The sequence below is a fragment of the Cynoglossus semilaevis genome, chromosome 8 (assembly GCF_000523025.1).
Source record: "Cynoglossus semilaevis isolate Cse_v1.0 chromosome 8, Cse_v1.0, whole genome shotgun sequence".
NCBI classification, from domain to species: Eukaryota; Metazoa; Chordata; class Actinopteri; order Pleuronectiformes; family Cynoglossidae; genus Cynoglossus; species Cynoglossus semilaevis.
Window position 1 is genome coordinate 15,979,661 of NC_024314.1, and position 18,145 is coordinate 15,997,805.

General features: G+C 41.6%; 1 protein-coding gene across 6 annotated transcripts in view; it reads left to right on the forward strand.

The window, feature by feature from the left end:
- celf2 (cugbp, Elav-like family member 2) overlaps positions 1-18,145 on the forward strand; it is a 148,972-nt gene that overhangs the window by 123,055 nt on the left and 7,772 nt on the right. For 2 of the 6 annotated variants that reach the window (XM_025057536.1, XM_025057531.1), the window contains 7 exons: positions 2,031-2,110; positions 5,921-6,082; positions 6,652-6,715; positions 9,427-9,561; positions 13,141-13,266; positions 16,993-17,190; positions 17,872-18,015. In XM_025057536.1, the coding sequence (XP_024913304.1) occupies positions 2,031-2,110; positions 5,921-6,082; positions 6,652-6,715; positions 9,427-9,561; positions 13,141-13,266; positions 16,993-17,190; positions 17,872-18,015 (909 nt within the window). The remainder of the gene's footprint in view (positions 1-2,030; positions 2,111-5,920; positions 6,083-6,651; positions 6,716-9,426; positions 9,562-13,140; positions 13,267-16,992; positions 17,191-17,871; positions 18,016-18,145) is intronic. The other 4 variants (XM_025057532.1, XM_025057533.1, XM_025057534.1 and 1 more) reach the window with 4 other exon arrangements.

Consider the following 18,145-nt stretch of genomic DNA (forward strand, 5'->3'; position numbering starts at 1 on the left):
CCAGAGGAGCAGATATTGACTCTGAGGGATTTATCGTAGAAGCTCCGGTCGTTGTCCAGTCACAGGTCGGCAGTAAAAGAGAGGAACATTGTAACCTTTTTTGTCGGAGACAAACTCTGACTCTTTTTGACTACTTTTTGTTAAAAAAAAAATATGTCAGGACACCTTGACTTTGGTCTGTGAGGGTCTGACCCAGATGGGGCCCCCTGCAGGACTGATCCAGTTCTGAAGAAACAACCTCTCGGAGAAAGTGACAGATTAAAGAAAAAATAATGACCTCTTTTCTCCTGCAGTGTCCTACATCTGCTGCGAGGCAGTTCCGACTGCAGCGGCAGCAAATGTTTAAGAAGGTCACGGACACGGAATTTGAGAACATTCAGGTTCTTTTTTTCATCTGTTATGTTAGCATCGTTAACAGGAAGTCGGTGAAAAATCACGACATTTCAGATGTAAGGTTTCCAAAAAGTATATATAATATACTGTATTATATAAAATATATATGATACTGTATAAACAATAAGCTAGCTTAACAATAAACCAAAATTTTAAAAGCTAAAAAAACAAACAGGAAATACCTAAAAGTAAGCCAAAATGTAACAAAATATAAAAATAGCATCAATTGCTAACATTTGTTGGTAGAATTTCTTTAAGTTAGCCGCAAATATATAAAGACAAAAGATGAACACAGGAAATATTAAATGTTAGCTTAACGAGTCAACGGGTCGAGAACCAATTTAATTTTTTTTCCCAGAAAATATTTTTTAGGGAAAACAGAGCTTGTTCTTCATTCTCCTCACACACGTCTATTATTAAGGTGTGTGTGTGAGAGTGTGTGCGCGAGTGTGTGTGTGCGCGAGTGTGTGTGTGTATTCATAACCAGTACTGACTTTGTTAGCATATTTTGAGCTTGGGGGATCGTAGAAGCTCCTCTCTAATCATCTTCTCTAAGCTTTCCCTGAACCATCGTCACAAACGCAACTTTCATTTTATCACCTGACTCAGGAATACTGCATGATGATTGGCTGAAGTCAGTCTTTCATGTTATTATAAAAAAAAAATACCCCCAAATTGTTGATTACTCATTCCCTACTCCCTCTACAGGGGATTATATATATCGCACTACATAATGGACTCACTGCGGACCGGCTACGCTCTCTCCATGTCACTCATCACGACTGCATTGCATGATGGGATATAGTTCTAGGGTAGTAACCATCGGTTGTAGATTTCGCTGTGAATTGTGGTATACATTGATTGTCCTTTATAGTGGACAACTGTCCTTTATAGTGGACAACTTCTACTCCCCAAACATTCGGACACCACTACGCAAAATGACGTGCTCCCTGTGTAGTTCACCATGTAGGATGTAGGGGGCGATTTTCAGACAGTCATAGTCTTTTTTTGTGCCCATGTCTCATACATAGAAAACCAAACAGAAAAAATGGTGATTTTTTTATTTTTAGCTCATACGGACACGGGATCTGTTGATCTACTGCTGCCCCTTGTGGTCATGCTGTGTTACTGAAATAAATTCGCTTTAAGAATCTCAAACATCACAAAATAACATTTGAACCAAGTGATGGAGGAAGCATTCAAACATTATAGTCACAAAATAACACATTTGAACCAAGTGATGGAGGAAGCAGTGGATCAGACAGGTGGTTGTGCTCGGTAATTCTACTTCCTGTTTGTCCATTAAGAGAAGATTAAAGCAGATTTAAATATATCTAAAATGCTTAGATGCAAATCGGAAGAACAAGGACAAACCCGGGCGCCACAGCTGTGGTTGTCGGTAATGATCGGCGATGGTAAGGCGGTCCGGGGAGGGGAGGGGCTTGTGTTGCTCATTTCTGAACTGTGGTTGTTCTTCTTGTTGTCATACCTGTTGTTTAGACTGGGGGGAAACACTGTTGTCCAAATGTGATTTGTTCTTTGTTTTCCTTATCTAATAAGAGTGTCCAACCCTTTTGTGTTGTTTTTGTTCTCTCGTCTCCTCCCTCTGACTCCGCCCCCTCCTCTCCTCCCTGCAGGATGTGCGTTTGTTACGTTTTCCACCAGAGCTATGGCACAGAATGCAATCAAAGCCATGCACCAGTCTCAGACTATGGAGGTACTGTACTCTAACACTCTCTCTCATTCTCTCTCTCTCTCTCTCTCTCTCTCTCTCTCCTTTTCTCTTGTTGTATGTGAACCTCGCTCTGTCAGTGTGCTGCTAATGTTGGTCTCCGTAACAGTCACCATCAACTGTACCTCTTGTCTCTCTGGGTTGGACTTACGAATGGTTTGAAAGTATGAATTTACTCAATGATATAAATATTTAAATGAATAAATATTTAAAAATAACGTTGATTTTTCATATAATAACAAAGTTTTTAATTAATATTGATGTCTTACTGTATTTTTTTAACTTAAAAAAAATACAGTAAGATCAAATGTAAAAAAGAAAAAGAGCTGACTCTTCTGCCCCCTGCTGGAGCAAAAACATACCGTTCTCAGGAAATGTTTGCAGCTTTAAAGAAGATGAATTTTTTTTTTTAAAGAAATATTTCACCAGTTAAAATTAGTCCTGTCATATCTTAACGTCTGTTTTCAGTTTCACTCTTTAGCAGACATTCACAACAGGAAACTGAAGTTTCTGAATCGTTCACCCCCCCCCCCCCCCCCCGGGGCAAAGAGAAACTCAGTGGTTTTAGCTCAGTGTTTCACAGCAGTTGTTAATGCACTGCTGCTGCCACGGTTGAGTTCAAATGTATTATTTGGTGACTCCACAGACCACGAGGTGGTCAAGGTTTCATGGACTTTTGTAATGTAATCGTATATGTTATTTTATGGTTTGTTGTTGTTTTTTTGGTTTTTTTTTTGCTAAAGCAGGGGGGGGGGTGTACCTCACATTCCTTTGTCTGCTTCTAAACTTCGAAAAACTTGAAATTTAAAAAAAATGATATTTGACCTGAGTGGCAGCGCAGTCTGGCGATGTTACAGACCTCATCAGCTGCTCGTCGACCTCAGCTGAATCATAACAGAGAGCAGGCCACTGTGGCTCTGTAAGTGTGTGTGTGTGTGTGTGGGGGGGGGGTGATGGGGGATTGAAGATGATTAAACGGACAAAAAGGAGACAAACTGTGTTTCCGCAAGGAGTCAAAAAAAACATGATAATAACAACATTCTGTGGCCTCGAAATAATCATGGTAATCATGGCTGCTGTTGGTGTGTGTGTACGTCAGTGTGTGTGTGTGTGTGTGTGCGCGCGCGCGGCGTGGGTGGGTTAGCACTCGTTCGTGTGCCTTTTCAGGGCCTCAGCGTGTGTCGTTGACCCGGTCATTACTGCCTACTCTTTACTTATATTCATTCTCATTATGATCCTGACATTCACGTGCACGTGCACGTGCACGTGCAGGACCACACAGTCGTCACACTGGGCTAAATGTCAGGTCATAATGAAAGTGTGAATACGAGATAAAGTTAGAAAACCCGGCAGCAACGCTGAAGAGGACGGATCCCGTTTGCATCGATGTGTTTTTCTGTTTTTTTTTCTTTTATTGAAAATATTTAATAACTTTAATTTAAATGTTATCTTTATCTGGGCTTAATATGTAAATGAGTTCAAGCAACAAAAAAGTCCCCAAAAAGTAGATGCGTTGGAATATAATGATCTTCTATTTTTCAATTAACTCAGTATTAAACCCCGGCCTGATTCGTTGTACGTAGCCCTGATTTACTCGCAGGAATTAAAGAAAGACACGCGCGAGGACCTTCAATGACTCTGAGTCTGTTTCTCTCAATTTCTAATTTCTAGTATTGAAGTATTGAAGTGCTCTGCCTATCAGTGTTGCATTGACCAAGTATTTGCAGTAAATACTGTGTATAAACGTTTTCAGACCAGATCATTTTCTACAGCACAGTGGTTGGGAATCACTGCTTAGTTTTCAGACCAGATCATTTTCTAATTCTGGGAATCACTGCTTAAATATTACTAAATATACATAAATATAATAATATCCTGCAAGTGTTTAAAAGTTTTTCACCAAAATAACATTTTTGGTTAACGAATCCTCTTTATCTTTGCTCAAATTTCTGATTTTCCCCCAAATTTTTTAATTGGGTTGATGACGACCTTATTGAAATGTGACTGAAAATAAAAAAAAGTAGAAAATTGAAACTATCATTAATGTTTTTTTCAGACCAATATATTTTTACACACATCATGAAACTGGCCGTTGTAATAATGGATAAACAGGACTGTTATGGTATAAACCACAAACCCTTTTTTTTTTTATTTCCTTCTGTAAATCCCTGCTGTTCTTCAATTATACCCCACGTAGTGGAAAAGTACATTTAGAACCTTCTTCATTTGCCTCCAATCAGGCTACTTCTCAACATAAACAGCAGGGGCAGACATGAGGGCTTTATCGCTCTGCGGGTGCCGAAAGATTCTGTGCTTCTCTCGAGTTTCGTTAAAGACTTGACATCTTTATCGTCCGCCTCGTATTCCTTTTTGGGGGGGTTGCGAGGGACGCTGGAAGCCAAACCCCAGCATTGATGGGGCGAGTGCGGGTCACACCCCGGACCGTTAGACCGCTTACAGCCGTACTTAAACATATGGTCAATTTAGAGTGAACAATTAACCCTGCGTGTTCTGAACTGTACCCGGTCTGTTTAGTCCGTAATTGTGAGCAGACGTTTTTTTTAGACTCAGCAGGAGGACAGTGTTTTTGGATCATTTTAGTGAGTGAGATTGCACTAAAAGTTTTCATAACAAAGATGAACGTTCGTGAGTGAGATTGCACTAAAAGTTTGCCGCGTATTTTACCAAGTTTTCATAACAAAAACCCCCTCTGCTGGGCCCCCCTTTGGTTCATAAGAGATTTTTTCGTGACCCCCTCACACAAAAAAGTAAACAGGACACACACACACACACATATATTTTGTTTTCAGATTTGTATATTTCATAATGTTACTGTTTTTACACAGCTGAAACTTGTTCATTTTATGCTAGCGTTGCTAACTTTGGTCCGTTAGCAGGAGTGAGATTCCGTGTGTACCAGCCTCTTCTCCCCCCTGCAATATCACTGCAAACCCATAGGGGGCGCTCCTCCACTTTGGGAACCTCTACACTAAGACAATCGGGTCAAAACTTTAATACTTCAGTAAAACTTCAACAAACACATTTCTCTGGAGGCGGATCGTTTTTGTTTGGTACAGATTCGCCCAGAGTCGAGCTTTGATCGGTGGGCGATGATCACAGTGATACGCTTACAGCGGCTTTAATCAGGTGCATTGTGGGATTTTCTCTTGTTATATTTCATTTATGATGTAGTTTTACAAAGAGAGAGACACACACACAGACTTTAATTGTCCAGATCGTCTTCATCTCTCTCTCCCTCACACACACACACACACACCCACAGAGAGACGCATACACACACATGAAGTCTTTGTTCACATGAGGTGATGAAATAGTTGGTGAACACAGGAAATCTGTTTCTGGACTCTGAGATAAACCCACTCCTGCTGTAGGAGCAGAGAAAAGTCCCACTGGCTTTACAGACATCTTTTATCTGTGTGTGTGTGTGTGTGTGTGTGTGTGTGATTCTCCACATTTTTTACACATTTCTTTCTCTAACGTGATAGATCTAGCCAGACTTTTGCGATGAATAGTACATTTTATGGTGATCATAAACTGCTGTGTCTTTGTGAGCGAAAAAAAAAAAATCACTTTTTTTCCGGTGGTTTTGAGGAGCAGGTGATTTACAAACGTCATCTTCCTGTTGGACCCGTTTGTCTAACGAAGAAGAACGGACTCTTTAAGTTATTGCTGAAACAATTTGAGTGCATTTTATCAGCAGGTATCTGCGGTTCCGAGCGACAACTCAATTTGGGTCCGTCTCTCTTTCCTCTGTCTCCTTCTTCTCCTCCTCAGGGCTGCTCGTCCCCCATCGTAGTCAAATTCGCAGACACACAGAAGGATAAGGAGCAGCGTCGTCTGCAGCAGCAGCTGGCGCAGCAGATGCAGCAGCTCAACAGCGCCACCACCTGGGGAAGTCTGACTGGTTTGGGTGGCCTCACTCCGCAGTATTTAGCAGTAAGAACCGCCATCACCTTTTCTTCTTCCTCTCCCTTTTTCTCACCTTCACCTCAGACGTGTCATCAACCATAAGGATGGGCGGCTTTATGTAACGTGTAATGTTTGAGCTCACCTTCACCTCAGACATCAACCATAAGGATGGACGGCTTTATGTAACGTGTAATGTTTGAGAAGTGAGAGAAAATGGCTGCCATTAAATCCGTGGCATCTAACAGGTGCGATAAAACTCACGTTCATCCAGTCAAATCTACATGAAATCCGTGACATCTTACTCACGTTCATCCAGTCAAATCTACATTTCCTGGTCAAATCGGAATATATATTTATTTTACACCGCCTTCATCCAATCTTTTTGCTGGTCTGTTGTTTTACAGCATTGGACAATCTGCTGCGTTGCGTTTCATTCATTCCATCCGCGCTCCACCCACTTTGGGAACCTCACGTCAGAACATTGATGTGAAACTACCATTCACATCATTTACACTTGCCTTCATTCCATCTCTGAAACTCTCAAAGTCTTTCTTCAAATGTGATATTGAACCATCACCTTCTCCCTTCTTCACCAGTTGCTTCAACAGGCCACCACCACCGGGAACCTGGGAGCCTTCAGTGGGATCCAGCAGATGGCTGGTGAGTCCACAGTGAAAAGCCAGAAATCATTTCTCTTGGAAAATGTGGAATATCACTGGGTCCTGTTCTTTCTGTGCCTGCTGCTCTCGTGCTGTCAATTTCCCTCTTTACAGATTTTATAAAGTCAAGCTAAGAGCGCGAGAGATGAAGTGGCGTGTCGTCTTAGACACAGAGAAGATTTATGAAGTTCGGCTCAGATTTATCTTGATCTGGTTTAATGAGGTCAGAAAGGAGTCTCTGCCTCGGGCTCTAACTGTAGTTACAGAAAAGCTTTGTCACAGACACAGAATCAAGAGAAACTGTGAAAGAAGCAGGAGGTGAAAAAAAAAACAATGACGGAAATGAAACTACGCAGAACGTTTTAGGGAAAATGCTTTGGTTGTGGCCGTGTCTCACGCTAATGCGGTATTCTCAATTATTTTTCTGTCATGCTCCCCCTAGAGGACAGAATTATCCCCCTCACCCTCTTGAATTGAAATACAACTGAGAACCTGTTAACATGTATATTTTTATCTGTACAAACCACTGCGTGAGTGCGTGAGTTGCTGCCACCTAGTGACTGGAGGCTTGTGTCACAGCAGCGGCACACTTCTGTCCAGTGTGCCATATTCCATTGGAAGCCCCTCAAACCCAACTCTCTCTGTCCCCCCTGGAACCCCGTGACCCGCATATTGAGCACCCCTGGTTTAGATCCTATAACATTCAGAGGTAGAGAGCGATAGTTATGGTAGGATTTATGGAATTTTGACTTTGTTTTCTGTTGGAGCAGATGTTGGAGCCTATAGGTTTATCTACAAGTGCGTGTGCATAAAAGAATAGGTGGATGAAAGCTGAACGTTGTCTCCGCGAGTGAAAGATCAGTAATTGGCAGAAGATGTGAAGCATCTGCTCTGAGTCTTTAATGCACCAGGAGCTGAGAGGCTTTAAATAGACTTGGATACACACACACTCTCTCTCTCTCTCTCTCTCTCAGTCATACTCATACATGCACAGCCTGGATACTGTGACTGCGATGATGGAAGTATCTCCCCGATCACAGTTATTTTTATCTTCCTTTCTTCTCAGTCTTAAAAATGTACAATCGGCGAGGGACAGTAAGAGAGAATAAGAGAGAGTGAGGGAGAGCGGTGGCGAACGAGTTGTTTCGCGAAGTGAAGAGTCAAACAGAGGTCGGATGAAAATAAGAGGGGAGAAAAAAAAGGAAGCCCCGGACAGTAACAGCATGTGTGTTTACTGTCAGAAAATCTGCATCTTCTTCTTGTGTATATGTCATTTTCCTTATTTGTGTGTGTGCAGGTGTGTGCGTGTGTGTGTGTGTGTGTGTCATGGTACGGTCAATACACAGACTGTATATACGACACACATATATCTGACATTGATGGTGTCTAACAAGTTCACGGGCCAGGGGAGGTCACTTTGTGGTCAAGCTGCGAAAACATACTCAAATACACACACTCTCACACACACACACGCACACACGCAGACTCACAATGAGGCTTAAATGTTACTGCCTGTGCGTCCACATCGTTACGGCATTCTACACTCTGTAATAGGTCTGCTACAGTACACGATTGTGGGTAAACACCAGCGCTGTGTTTAGGGAGCGACACGTGAGGGAAACAAACCAAAACAAAGAGGGCTATAGTGTCAGGGAACGAGGTATAAAGTGTTAGACTGATGATTATAGTGGAAGACTGTCATTTTATTATTCAATAATGTCAGGTAATACAACTGATTTCAAATTTAACCTGTGATTTATTTTTAAATAAACATACATTTTTTGTATTCTTTAACAAAAGAACTAACTCTAGCTAGCCAGTGAGTCGGCTTTTTTTTTTTTTCCCACTCAAACTAACTATTTCTAACTAAATTGTTGAAATGATTTCCCGTTCTACGAGAAAGTGAAGCAGGCATGAAATTTGAAGCTGCTGCTAAAGCTCACGCTGCTGATGCCAAAGCTGCCGCCGCTGCTGTTGCTGTGGCTGACGCTGCTAATGCTAACGCTGCCGATGACGCTAAAGCCGCTCCTGCGGAAGCTGCTGCTGATTCTGCTGCTGACGCTGAAGCAAATGCTGCTGCTACCAGTAAAGCTGATGCTGATGTTGATGCTGCTGCTCATGCTGCTGTCTTCACTGACTCTGGGACTAATTAGAAAAATCAGCTTTAGAAACACTGCTGACAAAGTGTCTAAAACCCACACAGTATGAGGGAGATTTTTTTTTTTGTCAGGCTTTAAATTTAAAGCAGTGAGCCACTTGGGGAGGCTCTTTAAGTTTCAATGGTAATCTCGTTAACTAAACTAAAACTAAAGTATGAAACTTCCATGGACTTTAGCAATAGCTAATAAATTGCTTGACAGTTTTAATTAATTGTTGTAATAGGTAATGGTAACTGTATCAGTTAAGTGTACGACGTCCAGCTACTCTGGGGAATCGCAGCTCACCCAACATTTACATCTTTTCTCACGTAGCAGAAGGAACATGGAGGAAATTTACATCACAAAGTATTTAAAAACAATATGTTAACGATGGTTTCATTTTTCAAAACTGCGACAAAGTATTTACCATTTAGCCCAAAAATAGTTACAGTAACATAAGCTTGGCAAACTGTTGTACAGTGGTGCCTGGGGTTGTTAGGTGACCGTGGCCATGCCCTCAGCCCCTGGCTCCTCAGGTTTGATATCGCCCTCTCTGGCTCCTCCCTCTCTCCAGGTATGAGTGCTCTGCAGTTGCAGAACTTGGCCACTTTAGCGGCGGCAGCAGCGGCGGCCCAAAACTCAGCCAGTCCCTCCACAGCAAACCCCCTGTCCTCTAACGCCGCCTCCCTGGGAGCGTTGGCAAGTCCAGGTAACGCCGTAGCCTCTCAGCTGTCACCCGGGGGCGGGGCTTTTTGACAACAACAACTGCAGCACCTGCTGTCATTCTAAAATCCATTCCCGAAAGTCATTGCCATTACTGCTGTTGCCGTAATTGAAACCATCAGGCGATCATCGTTGCAAAAACTACGCCAACTTCACTGTCATCACCATACAGTTTGACTCACCTTCACACTCATGGTGTGTGTTTTGACACGTCCACATTTGTCTTAATTTCATCCCCAGTCAGATGAGCAGCTGTTGGAGGCCATCGCCTGTAGTCTCCGAAAGGAAGACCTTATGTGGCTCCCTCACCTACATCGATCACTGTCTCTGTTTCATCATTTTCGTACAGTGTAAACAATCACATTGTGCTGCAACACACACACTGTATATGTGTGCGGGGAGTGCATGTTCTGTATGTGTGTTCTCGTGCTTTTTCTTTCTGTGCATGTGCCACTGGTTGTGTGTTTGATCTGGAAGAAGAACCAGGTGACTGTCAAGGTTATTGAATTGTATTTGCCGTTTAGTGTAGCATCATATCAACGTTTGCTTCTTCTGTTGCTAATGCTACGTGTAGCATTAGGGACATGAAATGTTATGTATTATATATAAAGCTATGCGACCTAATGATCTAATTTGTTGTTTGTGTCTGTACCAGCTGCTTTATCAAATGCTAGCTGCTCTTATAGGTTTAGCTACAGTAGCTGCTAGCCGTTTGCTACAGTAGCCTCTAGTGTAGAAAAAAGGACTCACAAAAATTACATTGGATTCATTGACTAGACCTGACTTTATTGATTAATTAAGGTCTGTAGCTTTGGTAGCTGCAAGTTTCTGTTGTTACTACTGTACCTCAACGATGCTACTTCTTACTGCTGTAGCTACAGTTGCTAGCAGCTACATTTACAGCTTTTGTACTGGTTACTCTGGTGTCAAAGATTGACACCTACGGTTTAACTGTGTTCAGATGGTCATGCATGTTAGTTGTGTGCTTCCTTGTGATTAGAAATCATCCGGTCAAATTAATTTACCTTAAAAGTTCCATTTTATCCTCGCCCTTCTTCATCCTTCCCTTCAGCTATTTGTTTTGTTGTTTTGACAAACTTCCTGTTTCTGTTGCATTGTCTTGACTTTCTCCGAGCAACAGTCGGTATTTCTCAATTTAGTATATTCTTCTGTTATCTCAACATGAAGTGCTTATTCATTGTGCGTTCACACCAAAAGCAATATTGTATAGTATTGTACGTAAATGACGCGACAGCGTGCGATTTAGACACACCGGATGCGAGGCGGATGAAGCGAAAAGGCGTCTTGGGCGACTTGAATGAAGTTGGAAAAATGTAACTTTTCACACAGCGTCGCCCAGTGCCAACCAATCAGTGACAAGTTTATCCTGACGTCACCTCGCTGAAGTAAGCAGATACGTTTGTAAACGTTAGCGAACAAGTTAATCGACGTGTGTGGGCAACTACAACCGCTGCTACGTCTTATCACGAAATTCACCCAACTAAGTACCAGACACGGCAGCGGCGAGTGGCTTTACCGACACTTCTCGTATAGTAGGTGCAGTGTAGCGGCTTATTATCGCCATGTTTGGGCACCAACACCACTGCTACGTTTTATCGATACCACAATAAAAAGAGAAGAGGCATGTGCTAACGTTAGCCAGGAGGTGGGAGTCGCTGGTAATTTGTGAGACTCTCTGTGGCTCGTTTTACTACTGTAAGGCACCGCCGGAACCGTCTAGAGCAGGTTGAGAAATGAGCGGATGAATAACACTTCCTTCAAATATTTTTAGCATCTGGGGGTGCGAAAAGCGTGTGAGGCTATGATTAAAAGTGATGAAATGGCGCGATACAGGCGTTTCAAGTTTTTTACCGCTTTTGGTGTGAACGCGGCATACGGGCACGCGCAGTCTTGTTTATGATGCCAGTTCCACTTTTCTGTCCCACCTCACGCCCTCCCCCCTTACACTTTTCACCTTCCCTCTCTCATTTTAGCCTCACTCCTTTTCATTTTCTTCATGAACCTCTAAATTAGACTCATCTTCACTGCTACACGCACAGGTCACACCTTAACGGTGGGAACAGGTGTCTTTGTGTGAATGAAGCATTAAATAAGGTTAGGTCGATCAATTTAGCTTTGTCTGCATTACGCAAAGCCGAGTGTTTGTCTTTATGTGAAGCCTTTTACGTTTCACTCTGTCTTGTGGCTGTGAAGCCTTGGAGTTAGTGAGTTTTGAATGCTTTTTTTTAATAGTAGCTCTGTGTCATCAGCTTTGTGTAAAGTGTTTCTTCTATCATGTCAGGATAATATATTAAGGCTAGTACATACTTCGCAGGAAAAGAGAAATTTGTTCTCTCTTCCATGACTGTGAAAAGAAAATTGGTATCACACCTTTCTCTCAGCGCTGGTTTGAGAGTTATCGTAGCTTGTTCCTGACACATAATCTGGGAGGATTTTTTTCTTCCCAGATGATGTGTCAAGATGGTGTCCAACAACTATTGATTTGAAGATGATTTGGTTAACTCTTATTGAGTGGTCTAACATACCACATTCTTTTTTTTTTTTTTTTTTTGGTCCTTTTTTTTACTCTTTCCTTTTTCCCCAACAATCACACATTTTAACAACAAATCTTCCCCTCCGTTCTGTAACAATATGTTTGATCTCCTCCTAGAAGATCATACCAAGCATCGTAGAATGCTTAGTGGACGTGACGTGTAGTGTAGTGGGAGGGTCCTAAAAAGATTTCCCAGAAGTAAAGTAAGAAATTTCCTAACCAGAAAAAACAAGAAGATAAACACATTTCTTCCTTTCGGCCAAGTATGTACCAGGCTTAAAACTTTTGCATGCAAGTTGTATACTTAGTTACATCAACAACCTCTCTTGAATAGATGAAAGTTTGCAGTAATTATTAATTCTGCAAATTTGATGACCCTCTGTAGGGCCACATTGAGAATAAAAAAGTTTATAAAAATTCAGAGATTAAAGTTGGAAATGTATAATATATAAAGTCATAATGATTCAAGAAAAAAAATCAAAACCTTATGAGAAAAAAGTTGTTAATTTATGAAGTCTTTATTAGTATAAACGAGCACGTCGTCAGTCTAATGCTTTTCTCTCGTTTCCTCCAGAACACGTCATTTTTGACTTGGTGTTTAACTTGATCTTGTAAAATTATGACTTTATTCTTATAAATTAGGGAATTTTTTCTCTTAAGGTTACAGTTTTTCTCGTAAAAATACCTCTCTTTTTCATAACCTTCTCAAATTGGTGCTAATACGACAGCCTAATTTCCACAAGAGGAACATCTCTCTTGTCTTGTATTGATGTGTATTGAAGTGGTGTACCAGTACGCACCTAGTACTGTACCTAGTACAGAGAGAAAGGTGGAAAGACGTGTATGTCATTTATTAACAAGCTACTACACAACCCGAAACTGTACCGAGCGGTTGGGTAGGATTACCGTTCCACTTCTAGTACTGATGGTTATAACGCATCTGCTTTATCTCCAACTCCTGCTCTCTCCATCCCTCCATTCCTTTTCCTTCTTCTTTCTTTTTGTGGTCAGCAGGTACCACAGGCAACTCCAGTGCCGGGGCCATGAACTCTCTGACGTCTCTGGGCACCCTGCAGGGCCTGGCAGGGGCCACTGTGGGCCTCAACAACATTAATGCACTAGCAGGTAGCATCAACAGTGAGTATTCACCCAGCCATCAGCCACTCCACACCTCCATCAATCATCATCTCCCAGCATACACTGCTGACCCGACAACAACAGCATCAGTTCTCGTAGTACTCTATCAAAATATATGTATATATTTTTTTAATTTGTAAAAATGGCTCACATCTTTATTTCTCAGTTAAACTGACAGAAATATAGTTTTTAACCAATCAATCTTCACGATAGGGTCAAGGGATGTGAAATGATAAGAATTTAGCAATTCCGCTTCAATAACGATATCGCTTATCATTTTAATTCTTCATCTATTTTGTTGCCGACTCTTATTGTCTAAGCTAAATGAAAATTTCTACAAAAGGGTTTGTTGCATTAACTCTTTCTCTCTAAAGTGTACATTACAGTCACTTTTGGCTTTTGGTTTGGACAAAGATAGAACTGCATGAAAACAACAGTAGTAAGAAATGTATAAATAAATCCGTTGTTGACTCCACCTTAGTGACTTTGGAGGTTCTACGAACTCCTCCTCACCATCTAAATATAAAATGATGCGGCAGTAAAATTAAAGGCGTGTAATGCATATAACACATAAATATGTTTATATTTATAGAAAAATCTTACAACAAAGATCTCCATCCAACAACTCATACTTTTCTTCTTAATCCGTTCATTTTTCATGTTTTCATCAGCTTCCTGGTTGTGTCTGGGGTTTTGCTTCTGTTAGAAACACAGTTGTGACGTCACTTCACGTGTAGAAATGTGTAATGAAGGTGTAACCATTCTCTCTCTGTTTTTTCGTGTCTTTTTGTCATTCATATCTGGGGTTCAAACATTAGATGTGAACAAATGGGGAAAAAACTCACTTTGGTGCCTCGGTATAAAATTGTTTTGTGAAACGACGACTGATGTGCAGATGAGATCTGGGATTGTAAACAGATGCAACAGTTTCATCTGACCTTTTTCTATAAAACAAAATCTATAAAAATTTGGCTTGGTTAAAAATGGTGCCAAACAACGTGCGCTCACTTCTGCCCTTTAGTGGCCAGTAATCACAGCAGGTATTAAGTTGCGTCCTGTTTTTGACCTCCATGAAGACGGCTGTGGGAGCTTAATCAGATCCCGTAGCACGGAGCGTATTATTCTCCTCTGACCTTTACGGAGTCGCTGTAGCCAATGTGTAAATCTCACATACACTGTACGTGCTAACGTAACCAGGCTAACATGGCTGCTAACAGAGGACACATGTCCACAGACGCTCACACGTACACATCGTTGCTCTTCCTGCATTAAATTTCCTCCTCCTCCTCCTCCTCCTCCTCCTTATCGACTGGCCTCATTTAAACACATCTAGGCCTTAATTGAATCTCAAAGGTCAGCAGTGCAATTATTCTTGAATAAATGAGTGACCTATGATGTGTTGCAGCTCAGTGGTGGCAATTTATTTCACTGTGTGAGACCGAGGCAGTGACAGCACACTGAGGCTGGAGTCAGACACCCTGAGACAAGTTCACCTACCAGCCCGTATTAGGACATTACACGCAGCTAATGAGTCTATTTCCCGGCCATTTTTAACCTTCATCTTTGCTCCGTCTGACTTTCTCTGCACCCCTCAAGTCACATGTCCGGGCAGGATAACAATATGACCACACACCTCTTTGCGACTGTTGCTGCTACTTTCTTAGAATCCTGCTGTGGAAATTAGCCTGTGAATTACGTTATTCATTTGTGAAGATGAATCGACTTCAGTAGAGTTCAGAATGGCACACTGTATATTCAACCATTCCACTGTACATCTATAATACACCGTCAGTAGACATGTTCTCTATGTACACACACTGTGGAAGCTTAAAAAAAATGACTCCTGATTGATTATGATCACTATTAATCATGATTAATCGCGATTAGTTCACAGCTAGCCTGTGATTAGTCAGATTAAAATCTTTAGTCATTTCGCAGTTGTACTTTTAATTGCGATGTCCACATTCAAACGTTATTACGAATTGTTTGAAGCAAAATTTAGTCATGAATATCTTTTTATTTATATATATATATATGTATATATATATATATATATTCATAATTCCTTCTTTTTATCAGTTGTAAAAAAGAACCAACCAGGTGTTTATTTCTGTACCAGCACTGTACAGGAAAAACAGTCCTGATTGATCACGATCACCATAGATAGATAGGTGTAAAATAGGAGCGTAAGCCAATCAGGAGCTAGAGAGCGTGTTGACATACAAGCAGAAGAAAAAACACGATTTTTCGACTTCTCCTGGGGGGGGAGACACGACTTGTGCCACTCACGCCGTCATGTCGTTTATCTGTTAATGCTCTAGTTTGTGTGAGTGTGTGTGTGTGTGTGTGTGTATACATGCACAGTGTTGGCTGTCATTAACTTTCCTCATACTGAAAAATGTGTATTAACTGAAACTGTACGTGTTCGTGTGTGTCCTGTGATCTCATGTGTGTGTCCTGTGATCCCTGTGATCTCATGTGTGTCCTGTGATCTCGTGTGTGTGTGTGTGTGTGTCCTGTGCTCTGAAGTGTGTTCAGATGCATAGATTCAGTTTGTTTGGTTTTTTTGTGACTATAAGAAATGGATGAAGCTGAAAAGAAGAGGATTGTAAAAACCTCTTCTGGTGCATTCAAGGGGACAGGCCTCGAACTAGTCAGTGAGACGTTTGATCACAAATTTACATAACTGCCGACATCCTTAGCCCCTAGGATTTTCTTTGTAGTCTATCTTTGAAACCATCGTATGGAACGATGTCCCACAAATTTGCTGCTATACAATCTTTTTTTCAACATTATTTTGAGATTAAATGAACCACAGAAATTGCAACCTTTCAATTGCAATAAAGTGTTATTTTTTACAATTCGCAAATTTCGCATTGGTACCTGAATACTCCTCACATTTCCTATGGTACCTGAAAGCACTGACAGGGATTGTGCGGTTGTGACGCCTTTGCGATGTAGCTAACTGCAGTTCTGCGAGTGCACACCATATTGTGGTGTTTGGTTTATATTTTCTTTGTCAACCAAACGCCTCAGTGAGTGTTGACTGCTGGGATACAGGCTCTTGTTTTTCCCAGCCAGGAAAACTGGGTTGGTGGTTATGTTTTAGGTTGACATGCACAATTGTTGCATTGCCTTTTTTTTGTTGCCTGTACTATTGAGCAAATACAGCATACTGGCTCGGTCGTGTTGCTGCACGATGTTTGAACAAACGTGGTCAGAGACCGATGCACTGAGTGCACCCTCGGCATCCCGCCCGTTTGGGGGCGAGAGGACAATAAATTGATTTATTGATTACCATCTCAGTTGTGGATGTTTTGACCTAAAGGTCAGGGTTGGGGTTTGGCATAATAAGTGGTTAGGGTTAGGGGTTCAAGCCCTAGAGGAACCACATACTCAATGGCGCCTCCTGTGGTAGACGGTGTGTGTTGCAAAGACTCACACTGTGGGTATCCCCAGTTGTAGGATGAAAAAGGATGAGTTTGAGTTGCTTAAAGATTTTGGTTAGATTTTTCTTACTTTTAGATTCTACAGCTGCACAAGAAATTTCAGCTTCCTAAACAACCTTTAGTAGTTGAGGACCGAGAGCTCCATCTATTTCTTATTTGTGTCTGACGGCATGGTCATCTCTGTGTCTGTGTGTGGTTTAAAAAAAACACAACCTTGAGTGGGAGCGCTAATGAGTAAGTGCATTCTTCTTTCTTTATTGTTGGGTTTTATGTAAAGTTGCTCAAATGCTCTCAGGTATGGCGGCTCTAAACGGAGGCCTGGGCGGCGCAGCACTCACCAATGGCACGGCGGGAACCATGGACGCACTGACGCAGGCTTACTCAGGGATCCAGCAGTACGCCGCCGCAGCGCTGCCCACCCTCTACAGTCAATCCCTACTTCAGCAGCAAGGGGCCGCCGGTAGCCAAAAAGAGGGTGAGCGGCATTGTTCAGACACAGGTGTTTGGGTCTGAGGACAAAACTGAAACAAGTGGTGTACTTTACTTCAAAGATGACACAGGGCATCTAGAACTTCTGCTATTAGTACCAGGAAATACAATATACCACTGCATGAACGTGTACTAGGGGTTAAGGAGGTTAGGGATTTAAAAGAAAAGTATCACGGCAGGTCCTACTACCATAATCTAGGGACAAGACCATAGCTAGTTTTCACATGCTTCTTTATTAGGACGATTATGGCTTGACTTTTAATTAACCAATGTATAGAGTAATATTTACAGTCCATTCTATACACGGCTTAGATGGCTATTTCCATGGCTTTTCTATGCCCGAAGGTAGTACATACTACTACAAATCAAGGTAGGAAGTACTGTAGTAGTAACGACTTTGCAAAGTACCCAGGCTGCTATTCAAAAACTGATCTAATAATTTTCCTGGATTTCCACGATGGTGTGTAATAATAGGCAGACGTCTGCATCACTGAAATATTCTGGAAATTTGGTGCATTAGAAATGATCAAAGAAGAACAAAATCTTCCCTGTGATGCTCAGTACAGTTTCTTTAAGAAGCAGAACAAAAGACCAGTCCCAACATTGTACCTTTTATTCCTTTTTTTTTCCCCTTTGGCTCATATGAAACCCTGCTTTCTCCTGCCAGGTCCAGAAGGTGCCAACCTGTTCATCTATCACCTGCCACAGGAGTTTGGAGACCAGGACATCCTGCAGATGTTCATGCCTTTCGGAAACGTGGTCTCAGCCAAAGTCTTTATCGACAAACAGACAAACCTTAGCAAGTGCTTTGGTACGTAGTCAGAGTGAAAATGAAAACCAAATATTTGCTCGTATTCTTGGTTATTTTTGAACATCTGGTTGACTGTCCACTGTCATGTGTGATGCTTTAGGGTATGTAGGTTAGTCAGACGAATCCCTGT